The 16,889-nt window shown below is 35.6% G+C and overlaps 1 protein-coding gene across 1 annotated transcript in view; it reads right to left on the reverse strand.

Moving 5' to 3' along the window:
- The window catches only part of SYNE1 (spectrin repeat containing nuclear envelope protein 1), a 427,466-nt gene that overhangs the window by 312,266 nt on the left and 98,311 nt on the right, over positions 1-16,889 (reverse strand). Inside the window, exons 5-9 of the mRNA XM_072966061.1 lie at positions 15,710-15,793; positions 8,833-8,925; positions 7,740-7,915; positions 3,472-3,668; positions 2,082-2,191 (exon numbers count right to left, since the gene is read on the reverse strand). Coding sequence (XP_072822162.1) covers positions 2,082-2,191; positions 3,472-3,668; positions 7,740-7,915; positions 8,833-8,925; positions 15,710-15,793 — 660 coding nt within the window. The remainder of the gene's footprint in view (positions 1-2,081; positions 2,192-3,471; positions 3,669-7,739; positions 7,916-8,832; positions 8,926-15,709; positions 15,794-16,889) is intronic.

The raw sequence follows: 16,889 nt of genomic DNA on the forward strand, positions 1-16,889 counted from the left end.
GAGATTAATTTCTTAATAATAAAGCTCTTTAATAAAGCATATTAACAAGCTTAAATCCAGAATGGGTTTCAAATCTCCGAGGATTTTTGCATTAAATCCTTGCTAATGAGCATTAACGAAAGTATCTCCTTTTATTTCCCAGACATCACCAGCCACAGTGTTTACTCATCTGGAGAGATGATTAATGTCACAAAAATTAAAATAGTACAAGTTCAGAAATCAGCCCAGAAGTAACCCAATTGGGGAATCTAAGAACTTCGGATTTGACAACCAGATGGAAAGCAGATTTCCCTCTGTGCCGTGTTGGGGGGAGTCTATTATAGCCTCTTACAGAGGTTCTTATTCACACAGCAACATCCATGCCCAATTATCTTCTCAAAATCCAGAAAACCCCAAATGAGTCCCAAGCACACGCCTCAGTCCCTTTTGGAATTGGTATAGTCATCTGCCCTCTGTGGTCCTTCTTAGGAACACTATTTGGCTAATGACAGAATAAGTTACTCTGGAGATCAACATTTGTGCCTGAATCCTGGCAAGGAACAACAAAAAATGATTTCTTGAAACCACAGTTTAAAAAAAAAAAACTAACATAGTTCTATCAAATGTCGGATTAACTTCATCCAAGTGACCTAGGAAACACAGTTACCATTATTTTGCTTAATTCTTTCATGAAGTCACCAATTTCTTTTAGTGCAAAACCTACTTGAAAACTTTGGGTTATGTTCTCCTGACCTTTTCCTTCCTTAGATCTGTTTCTAAGAAACGCAATAAACTTGTTTTTGTTTGCCTTGTTTCTCTTCATTACAATCTCAACTGCTCTGAAAACTCTCCTTTAGACCTGAACAATGAAGGCAGAGTTTTTAACATGCCTTGAAAATTCCATTTATTACTTTCCCTGATGTTACTCAACCTACTAATTTAAATTCAGTAGTGAATCCACCCCTCTCTAAGAAACAAATAAAAAATCCCCCAAAACAACAAGAAAACCAAAACCAAACAGTATTACAGTACTTTTTTTAAAAACAGGAAAATGGTAATATCTATTGTTGATAAGACTAGTAAAATGGGCATTCTGATGTGCTGGCTGAAGTGTTAATTAAAACATCTTTCTACAGGCGAATTTGAAAAAAAAATTTCAAAAAGCATAATAGGTCTGTATACCTTTTAGTCTAGAAACTCCTATTCTAAGAAATAATTGTAAAATAGTGTTTTATTACAAAGTTGTTCTTAGAGATATTTTTTATAATGCAAAAAATAAGAAATTTCCAACAATTAAGATTGGATAAAGAAGTTACTGTACATCTATCTGATGTCCTAGAGAGAATGCCATCAGAAGAGTTTTGTATTCTATTAACAGAAAAAAGAAAGTTATAAAATTGTACACATAATCTGATTATATGTTCAAATATTGTTCAAATATTATGTGTCTACACATATGTAGAACTCACACAAAAATATTAATTTTTTTCTGGAATAGGTTCTGTCCAGAAGGTCAGGTACAGATAATTTTCCTTTTCTTTTTTTCCAATTTTTGTTTTTATTTATGCCAATGAGCATTTGTCATTTGAGCAGTATGCAAAATGTAAATGCTAAACTATTGAGGGGCTGAAAAATCTTAACACAGTGAATAACTAGAATTTTTATAAGTTTGCCTTACTTCTATGTTTGAGATGAGTAGCAACTTATATAATAAATCTAAAAGTCAAAATTAGATTTTATCAGATTGAGCAGCATAAGGGAACTCAAGATCTAGATGTACAAATGATATGGTGGATATAAAATTGGGTCAATCTTCAAATTGCTAAAATAAAGTTTCCCAACATTGCTATCTTTCCTCAATGTTAATTCACCAGTATTAAATGTCCAGTTTTTATTATTAATAATGCTTTCTTTGATCTAGCCAACATACCTATCAGTGAAATCTTTCCTTCCAATCTCTTCCCCAATTGGTGATATCAGTCTTAACTCAGTTGCTCTTATAATAAAATGCATTCCAGTTTAATTTTTTGAAACAGCATAATTAAAAATCCAATTCACTATCACTGAGTGTTATCAATGCTTGAAGAAAAACAAATACTTACATCATTCTCTTGCCCATCAGCGCCTGTGCTGTGGATGTCAGGATACTGTTTCAGAAACTGGGCTACGTAAGTCATAATAGACTTCTCATCTGGTTTATCCACGTCCACATCTGGAAAAACCAAACCCAGATGTGAATAAATTAATTAGCATTAAATAGATTTTAATAATATGAACTCTATCTAATAATATAAAATTTAGCTAATATACCAAACAGCCTGTCCTAAATGCAGAAGAAAAATAGAACTAAGATTTAGAGATGGGGGAGGGGAAGCTAATTTAGTCTAGATGATACATGATGGAAATTTTATGGCTCAGTAAGATGACACATTTGAACCAAGAGCTTTCAGGAAAGTAGCACATGTTTTATTTAAATAATCTCAACATGCATCATAAATCTGAGATATATATGGTTATTCATACATTCTGTTAAGGGCTGAGATATTTGTTCAGCTTTCTGTTAAGAGCTGTACTGGATACTACTGGCTTTTTTGTGTGTGTGCAGAAATAAGCTGGAAAGCCCTTGGTTACCCTCATGAATCTAAGGGGCCCATAGCAGCTTCCTACAATGGCAAGGGATCTCCATGCTGGCCACCATCTCAGAGGAAGCCAACCAGGCAGACACTGAGAACTAAAAATGTTCATTCGGAAATTTCATCGTTAGAAATAACTTGCTTTCACTGTATTCACATTTCTGCATTCATCAGTGGAAATTCCTATAACTGCCAAGGCAAAGAAGAAACTGTCTGTGACATTTGGAGAATTCACTTGGACTCTTTTATTTCAATACAACAAACAACATAGTTTATTGAAGTTTAGTAAAGGTATCCAAATTGTCTTTTGAAGACTTGAAAGAGTTAACTCCATTTCCAAAAAGTCTTAACATTCACAGCCTTACAAAAAGGTGCCACGCAATTCCAGTGAAAAATATTAGTCGATCATTTGTGTTGTTTGCCCAAATGACACCTAAACACTGAAATGTTTAACTGGATAGTTATCAACATTTCTAAGTTTCTAATGACTGACATTTTAAAGGTAAGCTCTGAGATTACTAATAATTTTTTATTCTTCCAGATTCTGTGACACTTCTCCTCCCCTAAACACACACGCTTCTAAAACTTTCATTCCGCTCTTACGTGCACTGAGTAAGGACAGTTCACCTGGCTGGTACCCTCCATGTCGTAGTACTGTTAGGAGCAACAGAGCTGTATTTTGCTCCCATATGCAGTGGCAAATATTTCTCCAAAGGAAAATCGGTACAGGAAGATATGGTTCCTTCCCACTTTTCTAAAGTTTTCTGGCTTCAAACGGAATTTTGGACGTCATCTGTGATTTCTAGGTTTAAGACAACCTATTGATTGAGGTACAAGAGCCAGCAAACGCTCAACGTGCCTTCGGGATCTAGGAGTCGCGGGATTCCCAGCTCCGTCTCAGCAATCGTGAAAGCCTCCTCCAGGTTTTCCCGGTTAGATCTTCCTTTCACTTTCTCCAAGTCCACCAGTTCCGGCCGAATAGCGTGGATGACCGAATGAAAGGCAACCCCACTTCTCCAGCTCCGCCCGAAGTCTTTCACTTCTATTCCCGTCTGCCTTTAAAAAAAATTAATAATGATGTCACTTTCTAAACAGGTAATACACACTTTCTCAAAGACTCAATCCAAGCCTCCTCAGCAATGAATGATGGGCAGTTAGCTCTATCAGTTGACTGGTTTTGAGAAAAAATAAGAAAAGCAAACTTTTTAGTGGGTAACAAGGTAAGAAGTAGAAATTCCCATTCCATACTTACAAGTTTTCTATATTAGAGTTTTCCTTAATTGAGACAGACTCAGCTTAAAGTAGACTTTTAAAGGAAACCAATTTAAAGGAAAAAAAAATCTGGTAAAATAAATTAAAAAAAGAGAAAATTTTAAAAACATCAAAACTGATAATAATTCACCACTGTGTATTTTTTGAAGTCTAGCACGTATCTGATGAGAAGCAGCTTGTGTTGTACGCAGACAGATCATAACAGACTAACAGAATGTGGCTGAATTATATCAAATGCATTAGAATGAACATATGCACACGATGTGATCATATCTCTAAATTAGTCACAAAGAAGCCTCTATTCCACAGAAGTCCAGACCAGATGAATTCACCCTACAGATCAAACTGTTTGATCAAATTGTTTTTTAAACTCCTTTTTTTAGAATTGCCTTGAGGGCAATGCCCTGGTGGCAAATCTTTGTTCTTTTTTGGTGGATTTAATTCAAAGCCAGTTATGATAATTAAGAAGTGATCCTAGTTGGTAGTCATATTTTGTAGCTGAAAACAGAAATGAGGCAAGCTCACAACGAATGAATTTTTTCCTACATGTAACTTATCAACTATAAAAACAGTTTCAGAAAGGCAGTTGCAGAAACGTCTTTGAGCAACATGTTTTGATTAATTCGGAGCCTTTAAAGGTAATCAATTAATTAGGTAACATTCAGTGGATAAATATTCTGAAAGTTTCTTTTTAGAAAATTAGTCTCATAACAATTGTTTCTAAATAAAGCAGAAATAACATCACTCAATTCTTTCTTTTTTACTGTATTCTCAAAATATCCATGAACTGTAAGATGCAGTATGTCTGACTGATACATCGATCAATATAAAAAATTGGTACATGCTTTTACATTTTCTCTCTGCAAACTTTAAGGTTCACTTTAAATTATGTTTTCTCAATGCATACTCAGTTTGCATAAAATATACTGTGTGAAAAACAGCAGCATAAACTTAATCACTGGTTTCACAAATAAATATTTTAAAGACAATTTTGTAAGATTCCAGTAATTGTAATCTTGAATTGTCTCTTAGTTCTCTATGAGTTTCTGTCTCTGGTAGTAAAGATAAATTTTTTTCAGCCAATTCCTGACATATTAGCAAATAACCACCCAGGTTAAACAGTCTTATTATCTATTCATTTGTACATTTGCCTCTGGCTTCATCTTACTTTTTCACCTCTATTTTCCCTTTGCTCACAGTTCCTCATTTTAAAGTGTTTTTGTATTCACAGTCTCTTTAAGCCACTTTAAACTATTTTTTAACCAATTAAGGTGGGTGTAAATAAGTAAACAGTTAGCTGATAATATGCATCATGTGTTAGATACTTTCTGATTTTCTTGAACTTGTTTATTGTTTTAGACATTTCCAAAAAGAAACATATAAAATGTTTCCTTAAATATTCACCATGGTGGAATAATTAAAAATGGTTTGGTACATGGTCACACACCCACACACCTATAATGTTTTGTATTAGATCAAACTAGTAGGTGATAATCCTACAAAGTTTTACTTTTGGTCCAAGCCTCTCATTTAAGAATCTTATATACAAAATCAAAGAAAATTCAGATGCCTGACTTAAATAAGTGATAAAAACTTAAACTTAGATATATCAGTTAAGAAATTGATCAAGTAATTAATCAAGTACGTCCAGGTCAGAGGCATTTCTGACTTCTAATACATAGTTACTTCAAGTTATTTTGATGGATCCGGATATACATCTTCATTTGTTTGGTTGTCTGATTAATTGTTGTCCTAAAATACAATTGTTCTTAAACATTTGAAAATAAGGTGTAAATGTCAGATATGCTTTCATTTCTGAGACTATTGACAGTAGGTGAATTTGGTGTAAAAAAAACAGGTGGGGGCTTAACTCTCTTGTGTTACTGAAACAATTTTTTAATTTATTTCTCAAATATCTTGAAATTTTATCTGAAAACAGTGAATACCCTCTGACAATTTGTTGTTTACTGGATGTTTTATCCTTTTTCGCCATCTTCAGTCTTGTGAGACTGAACCCTCAGACTACAGAGTCTCACATATTATAATTTTAGAAATACGTCATACACTGAAATGAGTACCGATTCTAAAGTCTTTTATTCATGTCAGGTAAGAGATTGCTTGAAAAGTAAATACTGGGATAGTGTGAAAAATAGCTTTTAGAAAAATCATCAACAATGTGGTAACGTAATGGAATCATTACAGAAAACTCAAGGCAGAGGACAGTCTTCTCCCTAAATCTCTGCAATTTATGCAGCTCAGTGGATCCCGTAGATGTGCTGATAGGTGGAGAAGCTCTGGGTCCATGAATCTGTACATTTATTTATACAGGTAAGGAAAATACAGCTTCCACTGATGTTACAAATATACAAGTGGCAGGAATTACTTCATTATCATTAGACCCCTGCACATCTTTGAAACACAACACACTGGGTGTGAAACAAAACTTAAATAGGAAAACTCCAATAGCATTAAATTTTATATTACTTCAGGCTACTATAATATAAAATGAAAATGCATTTAATTTTGGTTAATCAAATGCTGTGTAGAGCAATGGACAACAGAGTATCACGCTGACATTATTACAAAGTTTTATTGTAGTAACACCATGATATATGTCATAACATGTGGTCACCAGTCCCCTTCTACCCAGCAGGTTTCTTCTCCCTGCCTGGTTAAGTGGCAAGTCTAGTGATGCCCACTGTAGATGGAAAGCAAACAGCATACCAGCAATGTGGGAGGGCCTTTTAATTCCATCTCTGCTACAGAGTCCCAATCGCCACAAAGCTTTGCTTCCAGAAATATTTTTGATTGCAACTTGAATCATTAAAAAAAACCCACAAGCCCCAAATTAGAAAACCACCAACACACTTTAAAAGTTAAACAGAACTATATAAATTAGTAACACTAATTACATGTTTATTTTTCTCTCATTTCTGTTCTTCAAACACTTTAAAAATAGAACCCCCCATGTTTAGTGCCTCAGGGCTTCATAATGACAAGGACTTGTTTACAACTATTTTCCAGAAGTCGAGAGTAAGATTCAGATTAGATTCAGGCATGCAAAATAAAACAGGAAGTGTCATTTAAGAAAATCTTAGAAAAGCACAACTTTTATGTGAAGAGCTCTTACTACCGACCACATCTGACCACAAAATACTGGTATAACCAACTGAAAACTCGATTGAAATGACCATGAGAAGGTACCTTTTGAGAGTAGTAATTTTATATCCAGGATTATCACATACACGTACACATATTTCAATTTATTATGCTTAGAAGCAAACAAAACTAGAAGCAAATCTCCAGCCCACAAAGCTAGAGCTGACAAAAGAATCTACATTCTAGATAAAAGATGAGATCAAAGGAAACACCTAAAAATAAAATTGCTAGAAAGTTTCAGGATATGAAAACAAATAACGCTATTTCAGAATGTGAACCTAGGTTCACAGCATTATTAAATAGAACTCAATAGTCTTATGAAGAGAATATCAAGTTTAAACATATAATTTATTTGTGTAAAGATTGTTCCATAACAGCAGAAAGTCCAAACAATGACCTCGAATAAAATTAGCCTTCAAGCTGCTAATCAAAGAGTAGGGATGGAACAACTTAGCCTAGCCCAACCAGGTAAGTGCAGGAGGAATGTGTTTTACCACAGCATTTTCCTAGGGTATCAGTGATGATTTCTGTTTACAGTTTAATCCAAGGAAAGCGTGAAACAAGACCTGAAGCAAAGCCACCCATTCCAATGTCTCCACAAATTTCTCAATCATTGAAACATGCATTCAGTCATAAATCGGTAACTCAAATTATTCAAGGGTCTCACATTTAAACGAACTCTTGCTTGGAACTTACTTGGCCGTGTACTGAGCCCACTTTAACAAAGCCTTCTTAGCATTTCCTTGGATCTTGGTGGCCACCTTCCGTTTGCTCGGGGGGCTGGCGGTCTCCGAGCTGACCATGCTGTCCACGGAGGACGTGCTGCTGGACAGAGACTGCAGCTGCGGCAGGTTGCTGGTCAGCTCCTCAATCTGTGCGTGTGTTAACAGTCGACAAACATGTCAGAATTATCTTTGTTCTACTCCCCTCAGACGTTTTACTTTTCCAACTGGAAATGATTATTGATAACACCCTTCACCCCACTGACAGTGTGAGCTCTTAAAGGGCACGACTGACATCTGATTTCTCTTTGCAGTTCCCACCGCATCTGAGATGGTACCTTGTATCCAGTAATGAACACTTGTTAAAAACATGCATGAATGGATAAAACAAAACCTAATGGTTATCCAGACTCACAGAATGTACACACCAAAAGTGAACCCTCATGTGAACCACAAATCTTGAAATGACAGTGACATGTCAATAAAGGTTCATTAATTGTAATAAATGTACCACTCCAGTGGGGGATCTTTATTAAAGGGGAGGTTATGCACGTGTGGGTGCAGGAGGGACATGGGAATTCTCTGTATTTTTGGATCAATTTTGCTATAAACCTAAAACTGCTCTAAAAAATAAAGTTTATTTCCTTAAAAGCCAACCTAATGGTTAGAAGAATTATTCCAGACATATTAGTAAGTTGATTTCTCCCCTTAATGTCTATAGTAGGTGTGTAGAACTGCATAGAACTGCTCCCTTCTATAGAACAAAGAAAAATTTTCTGAACTCTTTCTATAACAATATTTCATCTCCATTGCGTCCTGCCTACTTTTCAGACTGAGTACCTATGCCAGAGATCTTTGGGGAGTTCCACAGGTGAGACCTTAGCAGGGAAAAAGAGGACATTTTCCTGGTAACAAAAAATAAGGTATTTATGAAGGTCACATTTCTGCTAACCTGAGGATCAACCCCAAAGAAATGGCAAATGAGAGCATTATTCATGATCAAAATGCCCACCACTACCTCCATCCATGACATTGTATCAGCTGAAAAGGGACCCGTAGTACAATACCTGGAAATACAGGATAATCGTCCACATCAATCCAAGAACTATCGAGGGTCGGCCATCCGCTATATCCGTGGAGTTAATGTTGACTAGTTTAATCTGTTTAAAAAGAAAAACTGTACTAGTAATGTACTAGAAGATTACAGACCATTTACTGATGTGACAATTAGCACCATATTAGACACCAGTACATCTGGTCATGCCCGCACGGTGGCACACGAGAGTGAGTAGGGTGAGCCATCCAAACAAACAAGCACATGGTTTCAGTGGAAGTTTCAAGGGCATTCATTAGGTGCACACAATAAAAACAGCTACAGAATGAATTTCAAAAACTTGTTTAAAGTTGAAAAAATATGATGTCATGCAAGGAATTACCCACAAAATGCCAGACAGAAAAAAAAAAACCAACAAAAACGGTTATCCTTAACATTCAGAGGTTGACTGGAACATAAAAGAAACTGTGAGGAGTAGTTTAAGAAGATGCACTTACTTTGAAGTTTGTTACCAAATAGCATGACACTTATGTTCTCTTTTACCTATAAAAGTCAGGAGTTAAAAGATTCTAAAATTTGTACTAACCGGTGATCCTCTGTACATGGACTGACATGAAAAACAAAGGGAGAAGATGATACACATACATAAATAATCTTTCAAAATCTGCATTATGTGTTCAAAAGGAATAAAAATGTACGTAGTAAATTCAGAGCATGATTTGGGAAATACATTTTCAAGACAAAGGAAAGCCAAGAAATGATAAAGTAGAAAGAGACTGTCAGGGTTCAGTTCCCTACTTCTGGACACTGATCTCTAAAAACCATTCAAGATTCATCTACAACTGTCCTCAGTTAATTCATTTCAATACCTTCCCAACTATGAGAAATGTTACTTCATAAGTCCCAAGAAAATAGACTTGTATGGTAGGTCTGGCTCAGTCAATCACTATAAAATCCGATTAACAACTGTTTATCCTCCTCTTCATAATCCCTGAACAAATTAGACAAAAAATAATAAAGTACTCCTTTGATTTCTAGCTCAGTAATTCCCAACCCAGATTTAATAAGGTGTAATATTAACAATAAAGTTCAGAAGTTTGTAAATCGTTTACCTTTTAAAAAAAATCAGACGCAAATCACCCCACAAATACTTTACTCTTGAGTAATTACTTTAAATTTACCCAGTTATACAACAGAGAAGTAAAGTAAAATCTAGCTCAAAAGTCACTGCAAATAATTTGAGATATACCCGTGGGATTTTGTGTCACCAGTGAAGTTCATTCATCAGGTTCAGAAACAAAAAAAAAAAAATTGAGAACTTCCATAGATTCCAAACTTATGCCTTTACTTCTTTCAAATCTAGCACAGTTTAAAACACGTAATACTTATTTGTGAGATAACCATTTATAACAGAACCTTCTGCAATCTCTAGAATCATTTTGATTGCTTTACAGCTTGTCCAAAATTTTCTCCATATCCATTTTAGTATCCATGGGCCACACATTTATAATACACGCTAATAACCACATACTAATGCCTTTCACAGAGGACAAATTATTTATCTTTCTTTACATACCATTCTTTTTAAAAATGAAATTGAATGTAAGTTGAATTTCTTACCTCAACCCAACCCCAACTGTACTATGAAATGTACATATTCAGTTTATTATGGCACCTAAACATTTTTTGTTTAACTTGTGCAGGAAAAAAAATGTCTTTCAAAATTATTTCCTCTCTTAAAATCTGTGTTTCAAAACAGGTTTTGGGAGCACAGGGTTTTTGTTTGTTTGTTTTACCTCCTCTCCCTTGCAAAATCCTATTAAACCTACAATAAACTTTAAATAGCCCAAGAGAGTGGGATGGGCAATAGAGAGACACCCAGAGAGATGAAAGAATTCCAAAAACCAGAAAGGATGAAATCACATCGATGGACTTCACCTCAGACCTTCTGAACCAGAAAATAAGGAGTTCAGCCTGAGAATCCGTTTTAACAAAACCTCCAGGTTTTGTCAATTTTGATGCATGTCAGTATTTGAGACCTGGAGCAGACAACTGTACTTGGCCCACGTAATCTGGAGAAGTTTGATTTTGCAAGCCAGAGGCCCAAATGGACTGAATTAGCCCCAAAATTCACATGTTGAGGTCCTAACCCCTGATGCGACTGTATTTGGAGATAGAGCCTTTTAGGAGGCAATTCAGGCTAAACAAGGTTAAAAGAGTGGTCCCTAATCCAACAGAACTGGTATCCTTACAGAAGAGGGAGGGACACTGGAACTGTCTCTCTCTCTCTCTCCCTCCACACCCCCTCGATACCCACACAAAGTAAAGGCCGTGTGAGGACACAGTGACAAAGCGGCTGCCTGCAAACCTAGAAGAAAGGAAGAAACCAACTCTGCTGGCACCTTGATCTTGAACCTCTAGCTTCCAGAACGGGGACAAAATACATTTCTGTTGTTTACGCCACCAAGTTTGTGATGTTCTACCATGCTAGCCATAGCAGACTAAGACAAGGCCCACAGATGTTTCCAAAACAAACGAAAAAATTGAATTATTTGGGGGAAAATTTCAAAAAAAAATCCAGATCACTAGCTCTTCCTGATGGATTGGAAAACCTAATGAGCAGAGCCATCCCCACCTTGTATCCACCGCTTTCTATAATGAGGTGTCCTAGGAACTGTTCCAAACAGGGACGCAGGTAGCCAAATACCTGTATTATTTTACAAAATGACTTAAATAAATAATTGGATTTCAATAAAAATCCAGATTACTGGCTTTTCCTGTCTAATTGCTAAACTGGGGATCACCGTGCTTGCGTTTCATTGAGGTAACTCAGTTGGAATTGAGCATTTGCTTCCTTCTTTCAGACAGGCCACGGGACGGCGCAGTTCTCCTGCCACCGTAGTTGGTCTCTACCTCACTTCGTCTTGTAGATCACCTATCTGGACCTCATAGGAATCTGAATTTATGCCTTCGTTGCACCAGGGCGAGTTTCAGGAAAGGCAGTTGGCTCCTTGCATTACTACTTAGAATGATCCACCTGACACCTCCTTGCAGAAAAAAAAAAAAAAAACTTGTGGAAAGTGATGGATCTATTCATGGCTGTCACATTTTTCCACAATTCTTACCAAATACTAACATGTACGTTTTTTCAGTAGCCCCACAAACAAGTGGAAAATAAACACAACAGTAGGGTTTCCCTCAGTAAAACGTGAAGCGTGCCTTCATTATTCCTTAAATCAAGCCAGAATCCAAGGACTAAACAGAACATCTATTATCTAAAGGGAAAATCTAAATGAAGAATAAAGTAATTACAAAGGTTAAAGACAAATTCTTGAAAATATGTTTGAGACGTAAGTTCTTAAACTGTAAAGAACAAAAGTAAATAGTAAAAGAGAGGACACCAAAGAGTCTTCAAAAACCCATACCTCCCACAGTCAATTATTTTGCCAGTGGCGCAAAGAAATTCAAGAAAGGCTAGCCCCAAACTGTGCATTTTAGGTAGATTTTCTAAAATTAAAATATATTAGCGATTTGTGGGGACAGAAGGGGAAAGCTTTGGATTTTGTTCTGAGACACAAATGCATTGCTTTCTGCCCCTAGTAAATATAATATTTAAAATCTGAATCCTCTACTTTAAAAAAAATTACTTAGGGTTGTTCTATGAAAATGGACCTAGTATAAACAAGTCTTCTGTGAAAAGAAGATTCTTTGGCTCTCTTTACAAGCAATGCCTTTCATGGCTTAAGCCATTAAATTTTTCTCCAAGACATTAATTATGAGGAATTTTGTTTTCATCTTCTAGCCAGTGAATACGCATCCGAACAAGTAGGACACTATTGTCACACAGCTGAAATGGAAGACCGAATGACTTGGAAAACTCTAAATATCCTGTTCAATAAGGCTTTGTTCAGCTTTTTCCATGAGAAAAGCTCATGGAGGGGGAGCTGGAAGAAGAGAAACCCTCCATTAAGAATGACATTAGAGTGATCTGGAAACAATGCCCAATATTGCACAAGAAGCCAAGTTTGTTTTACTACACCATCCTAATGCCTAAAATCTCTCTTTGGTGTGAAGTTTGATACTTGACTGATTGACCTTTATACTGATTCACTGCACTACAAACTTAACAAAATGTAAATTACTTTAAGGCCAGAATCTAGTTTTCTTTAATTTTGTATTTTCCAGAGTTCTTGTCTTACAGAAAGTATTCAACTATGCATTTGTGGAGTAAATAAATTAATTTAGTCTGCACAGACTGAGAAGTAACAATGGAATCATTCTATTTTCCAGAAGTATCTGGATATCCACTTATAAAGCTGGTTTTGGTATTGCCAAACACAGAATTTCCACAAATTAGAAAAGTCTAAATCTAAGAGGATTGGTGCAACCCTTTAGAAGGGAAGTGTGTCAACACCTAACAAAACAACATACACACATATGTTTGACCCAGCAATCACATTTCTAGAAGTCTACCCAAAAGATGTACTTCTAATAATACAAAGGTACTTAGGCAAGGCTATTAAGTACATCATTGTTTCTGTTTGAAAAATACTGGAAACAACCTAGATGCTCATTCATAAGAGAGGGGTTGAATAAACTCTGGCACATCCAGACAGTGGAATACCATGCAGCCAAGAAAATGAATGAGGAAGATCTCTTGAGCTAATTTGAGTGATTGAGAAGATATACTGTTAAATGAAAAAAAAGGTGAAGTGCAATTGGTATGTCTCTGGTGTGCCACCTTATTGTAAGAAAGAAAGTGGTATATGAAAATACAACTGCTCATTCCTGAAAAAGAAATACAGGAAGGATAAATCAGAAACTGGAGAGACTGGTTACGTAGAGGTGAGAAAAGGAGGCAAAGGAAAGGGAACGGGAATGGAGAAGTAAGGATAGGAGGGAGTGTCACTTCTCTAAGTGTAACTTTGTCTCTTAGAACCATAGAAATGTCTCACTCTCTAAAATAAAAATAATTAACATCAATTAGGATGTGTGTGGGGTTACCCAAAATGGAATGTAACTGTTACCTAACTCTATTACAAATAATAACATAATGACACCGAAAGGGATGATGCAGAGAACAGAAGTAACCAAAGTGAATTTGGAAACAACCTTTTGACTGGCTATTGTAATGCTGATGACCAAAAGAACTGTACACTAACACTGTTCTCCAGTTAGTCAAGCTGTTTCTCATAAAGATGTGGGCTGGCAATTCTGAAACTACTTTATGTGTATATATCAGGGTTGAAAAGTAAGAGAATATATTGTAGATGAGAGCCAGGTTCCTCATTGTCAGAGAAAAACATAAAGAAATAAGCATGAAAAGTTGAAATGGACCTTGTGGTGCTGAGAGAGAGAGAGAGAGACATAAATATGTATGTATGCTGGGGTTAGCAAACATACATATTTCTAGATCTGTCTGTTGAGAATGCAATGACACCTTAGTAGCAGTGAGCACACCCAGCACCCAGTCTTGGTTTCTAAATGCCACTCACTAATGAAAGGAACAAAGGCTCCTTAGAGAAGTGGTTGATTCCAGGACTGGGACAGGGAAAATATAAGTTAAATATGGAAAATCTGTAGTTCCTAGAAATAAGGAAATGCTTGAAAAAGGATAAGGCCATGTCACAAAAGTAAAGGAGATAGCTTCAAGAAACTCTTAATGGCCAAAGCTAGAAGAATTTAAGCAACAAAATAATAATAATAATAATAATAATAATAATAATAATAATAATAATAATAATAATAATAATAGTAATAATAATAATAATACTGGATTATAACTATAGAATGAAATAAATACCCATGAGCCCATAATGAAATAAATAAGAACTGAATAAATAAATAAATGGGGGGGGGGGAAAGGACATCGTTTTCTTACAGAACAAGTTCAATTAATTAGTATAAATGAAGGAAACAAAAAATCATCATCAGACAAACAGCACAGAAGTAATTATTAAAGTCAATTGATGCTAAACTCACTTCAGCAGAAGTTTGAGGAGAAGCAGAATATTAGCATAATTTCAATTATCTCCCCTGAGCTTTTTCTCAATTATAATTGGAAAAATAGTAATTTTACCATAAAAAATCTCAGCAGATGACTTTATCAAGTGGTCGAGATGAACATCACCAGCGTCCTATACCCACTAACATGATGCATTGAGAGGAATACTCCATTTCCTTGGAATTCTTGCCAAAAATGTATATCCTCAATCTAATCATGAGAAAATATCATATAATCCAAATTGAGTTTATTTTGTGTATGGTGTGAGGGAATGTTCTAACTTTGCTGATTTACGTGCTTGAAAATGAATATATGTATGTAAGTATGACTGGGACATTATACTGTACACCAGAAATTGACGTATTATAACTTCAATAAAAAATAAAGATTAAAAAAAAATTGAGAGACTTTTCTGAAAAATAACTAACCAGCAGTTATCATCAAGGTCATGAACGACAAGGAAAGATAAGGTCACAGAATGGAAAAGACAAAGGAGCCACAACATTTAGGTGCAAGGTGTGTTACTGGATTGGACCCTGGAAAAGAAACAAGGCACTGGAGAAAAATGGATGAAATTAGACTAATTTCCATGCCTTCCTTCATAGTATCATACTAATCTTAATTTCTTTATTTGGCAGCTGTACTATGTTACATACAGGTACCATGTCTATAATTCATCACATGAGGGGAAGCTGGCTGAAGTACAGACATGAAATCTCTGTGCCCTTTTCTGCCACTTTCTGTAAGTCTAAAATTATTATGTAATAATATTGCACATTTATGTTGTACAGATTACAGGCAGTGTTTTTATCCCACAGCCAACACTGAAAACATCAGTATGCCCATATCGTCTTCTTGAAGTGTTTTTTTCTTGTTTCTCTCTTACCTTCCTTCCTTCAAGGAACTGAAGTGCCGTGCCGATGTTAGCCACAGCATGGATCCGCTTCATACGGCGTCCCTGTTCACACGGCTATCAGAGAGGGAAGGGCAGGAATAAATCAAAGTGCACACATTCAAAAGATAGTTACAAAGCTGATTTAAATGGACTCAGAATACACTTGGAGAATGTTCAAGAACAACCCACATTACTTACTTTCTATAAAGGTTAGCAGACACCTACAGGAGGATTAACCCCACAGCACTTGGAAGGAGTGTAATTTACTCAATAAGTGCATTCACTCTCAGCTTACTTGTTAATGTTCTTACCCTTCTGGTTTCTGTATGTCAGAGAGTAGAAATTCACAAAATTCATATGTCATCTATACAGACTGTTACTCTTGTAAGTGGGGAAACAGCTACATGAAAAGTGCTCTTGGTACACGGGTAGGGGCGGGAGATAAATGGAAAATCTCTCTCCCTCTCAATTTTGTCATAAACCTAAAACTGCTCTAAAAAAATACAGTCTTAAAAAAGTACTCTTAGTCACTACCCATGTTTTTTTTGGTCATACTCACATGAAAGTTACTGACAGTATTAGTAACATGTCTGTTTGAACAACCAAAATGCATGGTGCCTATGAGCCAAAGTTAAGTTGGATTGTGAGAATGAACATGAAAAGGATACTAAGTCACTTGTGTTTGAGTTAGCAAAATAGAATTAATTAACAAATAATATAATAAATATAAAATAATACGTGCTTTCTACGTGCCACACTGCTCATTTTCAAACTCAAACTAATTTCAATGAAGTAGATAGCATTACCCTCTTCATATTTACAGGAATTAAGAGGGTAACAGGTTAAATGATTTCTCCACGGTTGCAGAGTTAACAGACTGGTCTCTTTTCAGTGACACTAGAAATTTAAATAATCTCTCATTAGAGCTCAAAGCCACGTTTTCATTTCCAATTAATAAAGTACCGGGTAATAATTTTTACAATATGATCGTAAACAAATATTTAAATACAAAATATACTTTCAAAATTTGTATTTATTCTTTACTCTGTTTTACATGACATAGTCCCATCATTGGTCTATGCCTGACCCACTTATTTAGTTGTTTAATTAATTATCTCTCATAATGTAACAAGCACCTAGGAACCTGCAACTAAAACAAAGCCAGGACCCA

Source organism: Vicugna pacos, chromosome 8 (genome assembly GCF_048564905.1).
Source record: "Vicugna pacos chromosome 8, VicPac4, whole genome shotgun sequence".
NCBI lineage: Eukaryota > Metazoa > Chordata > Mammalia > Artiodactyla > Camelidae > Vicugna > Vicugna pacos.